General features: G+C 35.1%; 1 protein-coding gene across 1 annotated transcript; it reads left to right on the top strand.

Moving 5' to 3' along the window:
- The first annotated feature begins 7,252 nt into the window (after positions 1-7,252).
- Positions 7,253-9,988, top strand: LOC111395943 (pentatricopeptide repeat-containing protein At4g04370). Its single transcript, XM_023022177.1, has one exon. The coding sequence runs from the start codon at positions 7,472-7,474 to the stop codon at positions 9,725-9,727; it is 2,256 nt and encodes a 751-aa protein (XP_022877945.1). The 5' UTR covers positions 7,253-7,471; the 3' UTR covers positions 9,728-9,988.
- Positions 9,989-15,248: the final 5,260 nt, after the last annotated feature.

The following is a 15,248-nucleotide window of genomic DNA, read 5'->3' as shown; positions in this document are numbered from 1 at the left end:
AATTATGTCTCGTAGATTTACTTAGTGCGGCAAACTAAGTAATATATGATTAAATAGCTGGTAAGTAATAGTAATATGAATAAAAAAAAATATTTCTACTACTGTTAATTTATATTTCATATGTCATTTTTTATGAAACTTGAAGTGAAGGAATCAATGTGATAAATATGAAATTCACCTATGTTCTATTGTCATTATTTACCTTTTGATCATTTGTATGCATTGGTGAATGAGTTCTATTTCACAACTTGCAATTTGTGCTTTCAAATTTGGACTATTTTTGTTATTTGTAAGACGAAACCTATCATTTTGATATAGAAAAGATGGCTGAATGGATTGAGAAACAGTTGGATTGCAAAAGGAAAAAACAGTAAACTGTAGATTAGGTGTTTGAGCTTTGATTTGGGCTCACAAGACCATTTCAAAAAGAGAATGAGTCGGATTGAACTTGCAGTTTTACTATGACATATGATGAATTTAGTCATCCGAGTTCGTTTATGACAAGAAAACTGTTTTAAAATTTTAGTGCTATTTTTGTCATTTAATTTATTTCAAATTCTTTTCCGTTTTATTTCTTTTAAACTAGATTTTCATATAAACTTATATAAATAAAAGGCTAGTTATTTGTTTTTAGGCACTTACATTAATAAAATTTTGTAAGCCTATATATATATATATATATATTTTTTAATAATTTGGTGGATTCCAAAAATTGCGTCTGAAAGATTTTCGTTTGAATTCCTTGTTTTGTTCTGTATCACATTTGTTAGATCAATGTTATTTTGTTTAAAGATTTGAAAATTTAATACTAGTACGGAACCGAATGAAAATGAACCTCGATTCGGTTCTAACGAGAATCGAATCAGACACAATTTTTTCAGGTATATAGTAAGTTGAACTGTCAGGTTAAAATGTAATTATGAAATGGTTCAGATTCGATTCCATTCATTTCAGCTCGGTTTGTTTCGATTCCATTCGATTCCTAGGTGTTCCGCATATAATTTTTTTTTTAATATTACAGAATTTTATTAATTTAACTAATGATATGTTCAATTTAAACTCTTAAAGAATAACGTAGTCCAATCTTATGTATCTTTCGACTTTCTTTGCTGAGTTCTTCATAGAATTGATTGTTAAAATCTCTGGAAAAAGAAGATAGCGAGTTCACAATAATTAAGAGAGGCACTATCGATTAAGTTGGGCTTGGATTGAAAATTAAAAATAGAAATTCATATTTTTGGGTTTTAACTAAATTAACTAGTTAGCTAATTTATTTAAAAAATAAAATATTTTGGCTTAATTAAAATAAATAAATTAAAAAATAGGAAGATTCGATTCTTATTCAATTTTTTGATTTTTGATCTAGAACCTAGAACTGCATTAAACTTGTTCGTTCTCAATTCAAATACTCATTCGTGTATTTAATTTAAAAAGAATTGTTCGATTCGGTTCAATTCAGATTGGGTCCGGTTTGAGAGTTTTGTCCAACTCTAATTAAAACTTAATAGAGTAGAGGAATAAAAAATTTTGTCGACACGAAGAACACATTGCACTAGCGGAAATAAGTTCTATTCATAGAAGTTGAAGACCTCGACACCAAGATATATGTGTTAGCGGAAGTCATAGCAAGAAGAAAGTCAGAAACAAAATCTCATACCCCAGAACTCTTGTTTTCAATATAATAAAAGCAAGAACAGGGTCAAGATAGCTAGAAAGATCATGGCTTTGCAATTTTTAAACCGGGTTTGTGATTTTTTAATGTTGTAATTTTAGGGTTGCAGTTTTTGAATAAATTTAAAATCCTAACTTAGAATGAGATGGACGGTATAAACCACTAGAGTTATAAAGAAATTGTGTGATATTGGCCAAGTGAGCAGCCTTGCAAAATTAATCTAATAGTGTGTTTGATTGTAAGTATGAAATTTATATGGAAAGAAAATAAAGTATAGACAAGTAATTGCCTAGAACTTATTTTGTATGGAAATTGTCAATTAAATATGTTTGATTGATTTAATTTTTTCATATAAAAATTGTTATATTTGTCATTTTTTATGGGTAGGTATATGAGAGTAGAGGTAGATGAGAGAGAAAAAGAGAAAATTACATGAAAAATAAAAACATACTTCTCCTAAAGAAATTTTTTTTCCTTGTTTTCAAGTAAAACATGGTAATGTGATAAAAAATAGGAAAATATTTTTCATTAAAGAAATATCAATCAAATAATATAAAAATAGGAATTTTGGTAGAAAAATAACATTTTCTCTAAGATCAAAATTGCTTGATACCATATAGACTTTGAGAAATTAATTTAATCTCATTCTCCTTGATATAATGTTATATTTATATATTACACTGGAGAAATAGATAAATAAAAATAACTAAATGGTAACTATTAGGAAAAATTATCTACTATAAATGTTTTTAAAAATATTTACTCATTTACAACTAGCTTTACAATGCTTATCTAAATTGATTTGATAGGGACATTTTTAAGAATGTTCAATTTTAAGGATTTGAGTTGAAAATTGTTCACTTATTTGAATTTAGTGTCAACTTGTCTATTATGTCCTTAATGAAAAGCTACATTTTGAAATGGTATTCTCGACATTTGATTTTTTTATCAATTTGTCACGAATTTTGAGAAGTGGCTTTCATGAGAAGTTACATTAAAATAATATTTCTCGACATTTAAACGCCGTTTCATTTGTCTAGAATGACATTTCATTTTGAATATGACATTTTTCTACATTTAAAAATATTGTTCTCGACGTTTCTGAATCAATGAAAAATATAGCATTTATTGTGATTTGACATGTATATTTTTTGAAATAAATATGGCAGGATATGTGTCAAAATTTTATTGGCCAATAACAATATTGCAAAAATGTCCTTTTTTTGTCTTAGTGTGAAATTATAAATTGTTAATAAGGATATTTTGGTCTACATTCTTTCAAATTAGATATTTTTGCAATGGTGAACATTTTTATAAATGACTAGGTAAAAAGGACATTTTGTGAAATTTTCTCTTTGGATATACCAACGATTTAAATTTGCAGCATTGCAAGTAAGAACCTTATATACCTTCAGCGACACCAATCCATAGTTTTTCTACAAAATTCGCCGACAGTATTGAACCTATAGCAAATTCTAGTTTAGATCACTATACTTGTACACGCGACTAGTACCTAATGAGATTTCGCCACAAGTTCGGCGAACTATAGCCATTGTAAGAATTGAAGCCCTTTGCTTACGTTTAATCAGTTAGCCTTGTGTTTGCAGCCAAAAGTAGGACATGAATGCCGCAAATCGGGTATGCCCTGATTGTTGGCATTATAAGCAAATATATTTGAAAGGATGAACAATCAGGCTCCTGCATCACTCAACAAATGGATATGGTTTTATGGTGTTACAATGCGAGATCTGGATTTCACTGCAATAGCTCTTGAAGTCCGAAGATATGGATTCATCTGCAGCTATTTCTATGCGCTGATTGTTGGCATTATAAGCAAATATATTTGAAGGGATGAACAATCAGAATCCTGCATCACTCAACAAATGGAGATGGTTTTATGGTGTTACAGTGCGAGATCTGAATTTCACTGCAATAGCTTTTGAAGTCCGAAGATGGATTCATCTGCGGCTATTTACTTTAACGACCCTCAAATTATTGAGATATGTTCTCAAATGCCTCTCTCTTTTTGTCATTTCTCCTTCCTCTGTTTCTCACGAGGATTTTCATTCTGAAAGTACTGTAAATAAACTCCATCGTCCTCTTGATTTCATTGGTGAGAAGGGGTATGCCCCTCTTGGATGGTGTTCTTGTTGATTCTGATTAATGTAAGTTTCAAGTTTTGGCTTAAAGTAGCTTCTTAATCTCGTATTTTTAGAATAAAATCTATCTATCTATCTGCTAATAGTGAGTGACAATTAAGGGAAATTAATTTACAATTATGCTAGGTGGACAGGGTTATTGACAGAATAGATACAGGGATTTGAAAAATGATCACTGTACATTATTTAATTCATTAAAAGGTGAATAAAGCCACCAAATGCAAAATGGAGGGAAATTGATTAATTCATAGAACAAAGCTCTCTCTCTCTCTCTCTCCACCCACTTCCCCAAAGTACAGAAACGAAAGGGAGAAAATTTCCTCCGGCTGGCTCAATTGAAATTTCAACGAAAGGGAGAAAATTTCCTTCAGCCGGCTCAATTGAAATCTCTATTTCCACCCATTTTTTTCCAAATTTTTTAACTTCCATCTCCACCCATTTCGAGTCCCAGAAGGGAGAAAGCAACCTTCGGTCGGCACATGCTTGAAGTTCTTCGGCTGCAAACGAGCTCAAGCTCACTCGGCGCTCATCTTTACTAAGTCACCAGCGGCTTTTCTTTTATAATGTAGATGTTGGAAGTGGGTTTGTTAGAATTTTGCTTGCCATTTGTGTGGTTGTGGAAGTGATTTTTTTATGTTGTAATAATTTATGGTCGGCATGGCTTTGATGGTAGGCTAAATCCATTGTAAATAATCCAATCGCATTGGTTCACTTTGACTTTGGTTGCTAGAATTTTATTCACCTCCCACCATATTAGTCACTGAAACTTCCATTTTTATTAAAGTTTAATTCATCCATTTTATTACCCCCCGGCGCTCCTCCATATTGGTTCGCTTTGGTTGCTGGTGTCCTGTGAGTGTATATGTATTGTGATAATTTATATTGATGAAGGTGTATGATATCAGATGGAGTTGAACAAGGGGCTGGCAAGTTTTTTCTTTTTCCTGGGTCTATAGTGCCAGCCACGCAAGAAATAATGTTGAATTGGCATTGAATTGTATGATTAAGTGGAATACATTTATCAGAGAGATTTTCAATTGATCTTCTCTAAAGCATTTTTACACAACTTAACAAGAACACATTAAACTTTGATCATTGTGTCTGCAGAATTCATCCCAGCAAATCTTAGAACAAAAATTTTCACCACTGCACAAATCCACAATTCACGTTTATACTGAGCTTTCTTTTACCTTGGTCGAGACATATTCAACAAGATGACAAAGTGAAAAGGAAGGGGGTAAATTCAGTGAGGTCAATGCTTACTAAACTAACAAGATGTCCTCTCCATTTTAAGGTAGTTTATACCTTGGGAGCCTATGGATGCAAGCCATTCCTGAAAAATGAAGCAAATGAAAATAGTTATTGTAAAAGTGCAATTGTGTCACCATTTAGTTCTTCACGACAATGAACACAATAATTCATAAATTGAAGCGGAGATTATATTTCCTTGAATTATAATCAGTGCAACATCTTTTTATATTATTTTCAATTTAATCTCTCTCCTACAAAGCTAGTAACTCTTTCCAGCAATATTTACTAGGTGGGTTTTCTCAAATAGTCCTGGCAATAGACAATATATTCTTTTTCGACATAAAATGTAATGCCTCTTATCGTTGGGTAGCCAATACATAAAATTACTGCTATGTTTAATGTTCAATAAAGAAGATGGTCGTAAATATATGAAGCCAAGTACAAATAGATAATCTAAAGGGTAATTTACAAGTAACAATGACATTCGAAATAAGAGTTGAAATATAGCATTTCATAAATTAGGGGAATTTACAAACATAGTTTACGTGCCTTCGCTCAAAATAATTCGACCTCATACAAAAGATTATGTAATAACTACTACTTCTACTAATAGCTACTAATAAGGTCGACCCCTTCCCTTCTCAATTCACTTCAATGATTCATTGCACACCTTCACGTTCACTGCAATATGTAGATCTTCTTCTGCAGAGATACAAACTTGAGATTGAAACATCTGTGATATTTGCTCAAATGTTTCGTTCATCGCAAAGTTAACCGAGGAAGCACTAGCTCTAGACGATTGGCCGCTTGAATCTTCTTTGACAACCCACAGTTTCCAAAATCCAAGGCGTATTGACTCCAGTAGCTTCAATAGTGCATTTGTACAAATTCTGTACATATGTTTGTCTGTTTATGCATCCAGAAATGTATGAAATTATACATGAGAAACACAAATACAAATACAAAAGTAGATAGGAATTTAACAAAATTATGCATACATGAGAAACACAAATACAAAAAATAACCAAACAGACTGCCTCATTACTAAACTGTTTTGATGCACAATTTTAGTCGCATTTAGAAAAATTATACCTTGTTGCTAAAGCCCTAAAAACCTATTTTATTTGGGTACTTCACAAGACTTAAAACCCCAAATTTTCACCTATTTTTCGGAAAATAAATCAAATAAAAAAAAAATAACCAACATCCATAAACAAACATGTTTGGATGCATAGATACATAACTACAAGTATATAGAGAGATAATTACATTAACATCGCAAAAAAAAAAAAAAAAAAAAAAAAAAAAAAAAAAAAAAAAAAAAAAAAAAAAAAAAAAAAAAAAAAGAGGACAAGAAGAAGAAGAAGAAGCTTACATCATAAAAGAAAGAGGATTATCAGAATTTGGTAACAGTATCAAGAAAATGATTTTTTTTTTTAAATCAAGAAAGTTACAAATGAAAAATGAAATAAATAAAACGCAGCCGACGGAGCAGTAGTCTAATTGGTTGCTCTCTCTCTTTCTCTAGCTTGGTTTGGTGAGCCCACAAGAGCAAGAACAGAGGCAACCAAAATATTGTTCGAAGTTCGAATCGATCGCTCGTTCACAATAATGAAGCAAAAATCCAAACTCGTGTGCAAAGAAATTTGACCGCTAGCCATTTAAATGTGGTCTTCAACATCTAATATATCAAAGATAAAAATAACAGAGCTCCAGTAAAATCTTCAATTCAATGGAAAATAAAGAAAAAATCACCGGTATATGCATTTATACACTTACTAGGCGGGACTAAGATGATGTCGATGGAGATTTGTGGACTTCGTAAAGATGAGCACCGAGTGCGTTTGAGCTTGCTTGCGGCCGGAGAACTTCAAGCATGTGCCGATCGGAGGTTGCTTTCTCCCTTCTTGGATTGGAAATGGATGGAGATGAAAGTTAAAAAAAATTGGGGAAAATGAGAGGAAATTTTCTCCCTTTCGTTTCTGTAGTTTGGGGAAGTGGGTGGGGGAGATAGAGAGAGCTTTGTTTTATGAATTAATCAATTTCCCTCCATTTTGCATTTGGTGGCTTTATTCACTTTTTAATGACTTAAATAATGTACAGTGACCATTTTTTAAATCCCTGTATCCATTCTGTCAATAACCCTGTCTGTCTAGCATAATTGATTAATTTATACTTTACTATGAGATATTTTATAAACTTAAAGGTCCCCGTGTCACATTCTGTTCTTTTGCACCTCAATTCTGCAGAAAATTTACATAGAATTTCTTGATTCGATTTTTCCCATAAAACAGCCTTCAAGTTTTCAAATAGCAATTGCTGTGCCTGTACACGAAGACCGACCATCAAAATTATCGTGGCTCAAAAAGCCGCAAGTTACCATGAGCTGATGAACAAGCTAAAACCCAACTTTTTGCCGCCAACCACAACGGTGCCCGCCGCCACAAGAACTTTGAATGCCACCATCAATCGTCTCTCCGCCCAAGGCTTCCACCGCGAAGTTGTTCTTAACTTCATCTCCGTGCTCAAACCCCCCACCATTCCTCCAGACGCCTTCACGTACCCTCCGCTTCTCAAAGCTTGCACATCGCTTAACCTCTTCTCTCTCGGCCTCTCACTCCACCAACAAACTATTGTTAATGGGTTGTCTGAGGACCCCTACATTTCCTCCTCGTTGATCAATTTCCATGCAAAATTTATGAACACCCGTTATGCTCAAAAGGTGTTTGATATGATGCCTTATAGAAATATCGTCCCATGGACTGCAATAATTGGGTGTTATTCACGTGGTGGTATTATGAAAAATGCATTCTTTATGTATAATTCTATGCAGAATGAAGGGATTCAACCCAGTTCCATAACCATTTTGACTCTGCTCTCCGGGGTTTCTGACAATGCCCACATGGATATTTTGCACTGTTGCATAGTTAAAACTGGTTTTCAGTGTGATATAATTTTGATGAATTGTATGTTAAGTGTATATGCTAAATGTGGAAGAGTAGGAGACGCCAGGAAGTTATTTGAATCATTGAATGACAAAGATATTGTTTCTTGGAATAGCTTGATTAATGCCTATTCAGCGGTAGGGAACGTTAGTGAAGTCTTTAATCTTTTGTACAGAATGAAGGATGAAAATCTAGTGCCTGATCAACAGACGTTTGGATCATTGATCTCTGCAGTTGCGAGAGAGGGTAGCGTTGAAGTGGGAAGAATTGTGCATGGACAGATCGTTACGTCAGGATTTCAATTAGATAAACATGTTGAGACGTCACTTATGGTTATGTACTCAAGATGTGGGAAAATGAATGATTCTTTACAGGTTTTCAATAAGGCAGGTGATAAGGATGCAGTGTCATGGACAGCAATGATCTCAGGACTTGTCCAGAATAACTATGCAGACAAGGCATTGGCTGTGTTTCGAAGGATGATGGTTTCGCATGTGATTCCTTCTACTGCAACTATGACTTGTGTTCTTGCAGCCTGTGGGCAATTGGGTTCTATCAGACTAGGGACTTCAGTACATTGCTACATGTTAAGGCAGAGAATGGCAGCAGACATTCCTACTTATAATTCTCTTGTTAGTATGTATGGGAAATGTGGCCATTTAAAGCAGAGTTATTATGTTTTCAGCATGATGAATGATAGAGATGTTGTCACCTGGAATGCAATAGTTTCTGGTTATGCACAGAATGGAAATTTAAATAAGGCTCTGTATCTCTTCAACGAAATGAGAACAGCACACCACAGTCCTGATTCAATAACCATTATCTCCCTTCTTCAAGGTTGTGCTTCCATTGGGGCTTTCCAGCAGGGGATATGGATTCACAACTTCGTTGTTAGGAACTGTGTTGGACCGTGTATCATGATTGACACAGCTTTGGTTGATATGTATGCCAAATGTGGTGACTTGAGTACTGCTAGAAAGTGTTTTGATAGAATGCCACATCACGATATGGCTTCATGGAGCACGATTATTGCTGCATATGGTAGTCATGGAAAAGGAGAGATGGCTTTGGAGATGTTTGCAGAATTTCTACAGAATGGACATGCACCAAATGATGTCATGTTCTTATCTGTTCTCTACTCCTGTAGTCACAATGGGCTTGTTGGCCATGGTATGAGCATTTTTGAGTCAATGAAAAATGAGTATAAGATTGAACCAAAGCTTGAACATTGCGCGTGCATTGTTGATCTCCTTTGCCGGGCTGGTAAGGTAGAAGATGCATTTGACTACTATAAGAGGATGTTCCCGGAACCAATGGAGGATGTTCTAGGCATCCTACTTGATGCCTGTCGAAAAAATGGTGAGCAAGAGCTTGGAGAAATTATTGCCAAGGAAATTTCTGGTTTGAAGCCTGAAGATGCTGGTAAGTATGTGCAACTGGCTCACAGCTTTGCTTCAATGGCCAGATGGGATGGGGTGGGAGAAGCTTGGCTCCAAATGAGATCTCTTGGCCTAAGAAAAACTCCAGGTTGGAGTTTTATTGAAATGCATGGCACAGTAACTACATTTTTCTCACCCCACAGTTCACATCCTCAATATGCAGAAATAATTTCCGTATTGAGAAATCTGACATATGGAATAAGGCAATTGGTGTTAACTTCAGAACAAGAAGATTTTGTGTTTGATTCAAATGTGCTGTAAAGATTAATGGTATCCAATTTGTTATGTAAAACATGGAACGCAAGAAGTGAGGCATCAAATTCCAGGACAAGGATAACTGCAGGGCTCAAGTTTATCGCCTATGCGACAGAGCTATCAGAAACCTGTTTTCTTATCTAAGAAAGAGATCCTGATGAATTCACTGTTCAGTTGGATCGCTTTATTCTTTTTTCTGATTGTAACACTATATTAATAGACATCTTCTGCTTGGATTCATATGTACTAATCACGGTGGATACTGTCTGGGGCAAGGGTTATTGAGAAAAATGGAGAGAAAAAATGGAGTTTCTGTATCTTTCTACATATATTTTCATTACAATATATAAAGATATACAAGAAATAAATCAGTGCTCTTTCTAAGGCTAATAAATCGTGATCCAATATTAGTGGAATTTGATTTGTACTAACCTAGGAAAGTTAAACTAAATAAATCAATTACATATATACAGCAATATTTATTAATACTCCCGTTCAAGTTGGAGACTGAATATCATGAAGTCCCAACTTGTTACGTAGTGATACGAATTGATCCTTCCCTAGATCCTTTGTGAATATATCTACCAACTGGAAGCCTGTAGGTACATATGAAGGATTAATCATTCCAGCTTGCAATTTTTCTCGGACGATGTGACAATCTATTTTGATGTGTTTTGTACGCTCATGAAAAAAGGGATTTGCTGCAATGTACAAAGCTACTTGATTGTCACAGAACAATGGTGTAGAAGTCTTCTGTGAGACTTTCAAGTCTTGTAATATATAGCGTAGCCAAGTTAGCTCCAAACACGTGTTGGCCATAGCTTGATATTCAGCCTCAGCTGATGATCGGGAAACATTGGTTTGTTTCTTAGATTTCCATGAGATGAGAGAATTTTCAAGGAAAATACAGTATCTTGTAACTAATCTTCTTGTGGCACAACAACCTCCTCAATCTGAATCGTAGAAAGCTTTTAGAGTAAGGTTGTTTGTGGAAGGTAATAGTAGACCTTGACCAGGAGAACCTTTGATATACTTAAGGATTCGTGTGGCAGCATCCCAATGAGATTTTTGAGGCTTATGGATGAATTGGCTCAATGTTCGAACGGAATAAACTATGTCTGGCCTCGTGACAGTGGGATAAATCAATCTTCCAATCAATCTTCTGTACTTAGTTGGATCATTCAACAATGCTCCATCTGTGGGAGCGAGCTTCAAATTTTGCTCCATTGGAGACTTATCTGGCCGTGCACCAATTAAACCTGAATCTTCTAAAATATCTAATGCATATTTTCTCTGAGACATGAAAATACCTTTCTTGGAATGGGAAAACTCAATATCTAAAAAATATTTCAATTCTCCAAGATCCTTGATACGAAAATATTTGAGAAGAAATTTTTTGAGATATTCGATTTCTTGAAGATCATTTCTTGTTAGGAGAATGTCATCAACATAGATGAGAACAACAGTAAGCGAAGTGCCTTGAGTCTTGGTAAAGAGAGAATAATCAGCTTTTGATTGTTGATAGCCAACTTTTTGAATGATGTTTGAGAATGTGGAAAACCAATTTCTTGATGCTTGTTTGAGCCCATAAAGGGACTTGTTGAGTCGACACACAATGTTCTCCCCCTGCTTGTGAAGACCAGGTGGAAGCTCCATATAAACTACCTCGTGTAGATCACCGTGAAGGAAAGCTTCTGGACATCTAATTGATGTGTGAACCAATTGTAGGCAGTGACAACAGTAAGAAGACAACGGAATGTGGTGAGTTTTGCTGTTGGAGAGAATGTTTCCTGATAATTGATGCCCTCAATTTGATTATATCCTTTAGCAACAAGACGAGCCTCGTAGCATTCAATCGTTCCATCAGCCTTGTATTTTATCTTGTAGACCCATTTACAACCAATTGGTTTATGACCAGTAGGCAAAGAAAGAAGGCTCCACGTGTTATTTTGTTGTAATGCTCTTAATTCTGCATTCATAGCTTCTTGCCAATGTGGATCAATGATAGCTTGAGCATAGGATTTGGGCTTAGTTTGCCCTGTAATGTTAGCTAGAAAAGAACGATCGGTAGAAGATATGCGAGAATACGAAAGGAAATGAGAAAGAGGATACCGGGTACTTGAGGCAGAGTTAGATTGATTTGCCTGAGTTGACATCATGTAGTCTTTATGCCATGCCGGTGGTTGCTTATGACGAGTAGAGTGTCGCATATGAGGAACGGATCGTGTGATAGGATCTGAGGTTGGTAAATTGAGTTCTATTTGAGGTAAAGATGGAGTAGGTTCGGTTGGTACTTGTATTGGTGGTTCTAGTGTGGTAGGTGTGTGTGATGTAGATGTGGTCTCGTGTAAGTTAGTTTGTTGGGTTTCGTGAGATGAGATATTTGTGGTAGGTGTGTGTGATGTAGATGTGTTCTCATGTAAGTCAATTTGTTGGGTCTCATGAGATGGGATATTTGGTATGAAAGGTTGTGTAAGAGGTCCTATGCTTGTAGTGTCAAGAGTAAGATTAGGCAATAAAGAGTCTAGATTAGGTGATGGTGAAATTTGAGAAAATGGAAAATTGGTTTCATGAAATTTAACATCACGACTTACAAAAAATTTCTTAGTCTCCATATCATAAAGTTTGTAACCTTTTTGACCAGTAGGATATCCAACAAAGATGCAACGCTTAGCACGAGGCTCGAATTTGTGAGTAGGGTGAACAATAGTAGCATAACATAGACAACCAAAAACCTTTAAGTGATCAAGTGATGGAGGACGATTGTATAACATTTCAAAAGGGGATTTGGTGGACAACAATGGTGATGGGAGTCGATTAATAAAAGGTAAACAACGGTCATAACGCATTCACCCCAAAATATAAGTGGTAAATGGGATTGAAAATGCAATGCACGTGCTACAGTGAGAATATGGCGATGCTTTCGCTCGACAACTCCATTTTGTTGTGGAGTGTAAACACAAGTACGTTGATATTCAATTCCGTGAAATTGAAAGAAATTTTTCATGGATAAGAATTCAGAACCATTGTCTACTCTAATGGCCTTAACATATATCTGGAATTGAGTATGAGCAAAATTAATGAATGATTTCAAGATATTTTGTGTTTCAGATTTATGTTGCATAAAAAATACCCATGTGCATCGAGAAAAATCATCAACAATAGTAAGAAAGAAACATGCCCCTAAATGTGTTGGAACATTATGTGGACCCCAAATATCACAATGTAGCAAATCAAATGGAGCGTGAGTTGATATGGAACTTAAAGGAAATGGAAGTCTAGTTTGTTTAGCCATAGGGCAAATGTTACAATTATTATCATAGGAAATATTATTAGAAGACAATAATGAAGAAACCAATTTAAGACGATGTGGTGATGGATGCTCAAGATGCATATGCCATAGATTTGAAGGTTGAGAAACTTGATTAGAGATTGATTTTTTTGTAGCGAAGACATGTATTAGAGACCACCGTGCTGTTTACCCGAGCCAATCGTCTTCCTCGTATCCAAGTCTTGCGAGACACAAAAAGAGGGAAACAAGATGGCACAATAGTTTAGAGCAGTGGTGACTTTGCTTACAGACATCAGATTTAAGTGAAAAGAAGGAACACATAAAACATTATTTAAAGTTATGTCTAAGTTGAATGGTACTGTCCCCATTGAAGTGATTGGGGTGGAAGATCCAGTGGGTAAATTGACAATAGGTATTGATGAGGATTCTCTTTGAGTAAAAAACGTAGGATCAGAAATAATGTGATCAGTAGCTCCACTATCCAGAATCTAAGGTCTAGTGAATACAGAATTAATTGAGCTATGAAAAGTGAACAGACCTGCAGCATTTGCATAAGCTTTGTTATTACTAGAAGCATGGTTTGGAGTCATCATAGATATTGTATGAGAAAGTTGCTAGAGTTCTTCTACAGAAAGTCCATGCAATGAGTTTGGAGAGTTGTAATCATTGTGATTTTTCTGTGGAAGACTATGTGAGGAATTCAACGAATTATAAAGATGGGCTGGAGTACTGATGTTTTGCTGGTGATCCTCATGTGCAAGCTGAGAAGGAATTTGTAGCATTAGCAGCAGGAAAAAACTTTCCTGTATTACTCCGCAAGTTCCATTTTTATAGTTGCACCTTTCCTCAGTATGACCTCTTTTGTCACAATACTTGCAATGACGTGTGTATCTAGGGAATAGTCGCTTGAAAGCGAATTCTCCCTAGATAAATCTATTCAATTCTGAATTTCTTTCAAGGACTCGAACCTCCACGCTCTTTAGCACGAGATTTTGAGTCTCGCATGTCAGAATTTTAAAGTTCGACAATTTTCAATTGTATGACCTTCTCTATTATAGTACTCACAACGCTTGTCTTTGAAATTATTTGAGGAGTTGTTGGTTTGACTCTGAATTACAGCAGCGATGGAAAAGTTTTCAGTTGATTCTGATGCCATTTGTCGTTATGTTTCATCTTGAATGGCGAGAGAGTATGCTTGACGTACATTAGGCAACGACGACATCATGAGGATATTGGTACGAACAACATTATAGGTCTCGTTAAGGCCCATGAGAAATTGCATCAACCGATCTTCTTCTCTCTGATTATTATGTTCTTTCATCTGGTTGTAGGTGAGAAGAGGTCTATATGTTTCCAATTCATCCCAAAGGCTTTTGATTTTTGTAAAATATGTTGAAATTGTCATTGTACCTTGTGAGAGACAAGCTAAGGACTTCTGGATTTGATAGATTACTGGTGCATTTTTTTGTGAAAATTGATCTTTCAAATCTTCCCACACTTGTTGAGCAGTATTTGCATGAACTATCCCCCTTGTTAGATCAGGTTCTACAGAGTGAGTTAGCCATGATAAAATCATGCTGTTGCATTGGTTCCAAAGAGCATATTCTACTGGTTTTTCGATTTCTGAAGGTGGCTAAATTGATCCATTGACGAATCCAATTTTGTTTTTGGCTGTGAGGGCATGAATCATAGATTTACTCCATGATGAGTAATTGGTGCCATTCAATTATGTTTGAACAAGCATATGTCCAGGTTAATCTGAATGATGAACAAAATATGGGTTTGATGGATCTACACTGGGACTGACTTTACTGGTGTTTGAATGATCAGGATGTGACCTTTCTAATGGCGTTTGATCTTCACTTGCCACAGTGCTCATATGAGTGAAAAATAATCAGACACGGGAAAGTTGCTTTGATACCATGAGAAAAAATGGAGTTTCTGTATCTTTCTACATATATTTTCATTACAATATATAAAGATATACAAGAAATAAACCAGTGCTCTTTCTAAGGCTAATAAATCGTGATCCAATATTAGTGGAATTTAATTTGTACTAATCTAGGAAAGTTAAACTAAATAAATCAATTACATATATATATACAGCAATATTTCTTAATAGTTAATGCAGTGCTTGCGATGAATGGTTGTAGCTGATAAAGCATAGAGGAATGGCCCCAAACTTTGGTCTAGTTTCATCAAAACTTCCAAGAGTACAGTCGAGGATTTTTTAAT

This window comes from Olea europaea, chromosome 6 (assembly GCF_002742605.1).
Source record: "Olea europaea var. sylvestris chromosome 6, O_europaea_v1, whole genome shotgun sequence".
Taxonomy (NCBI): Eukaryota; Viridiplantae; Streptophyta; class Magnoliopsida; order Lamiales; family Oleaceae; genus Olea; species Olea europaea.
The sequence above is the reverse complement of the archived record's forward strand: the minus strand, read 5'-3'. Positions and strand labels throughout refer to the sequence as shown.

Bases quoted from the DNA above. Each gene is read 5' to 3' on its own strand.
- LOC111395943 (XM_023022177.1), top strand. From the start codon at position 7,472: ATGAACAAGCTAAAACCCAACTTTTTGCCGCCAACCACAACGGTGCCC.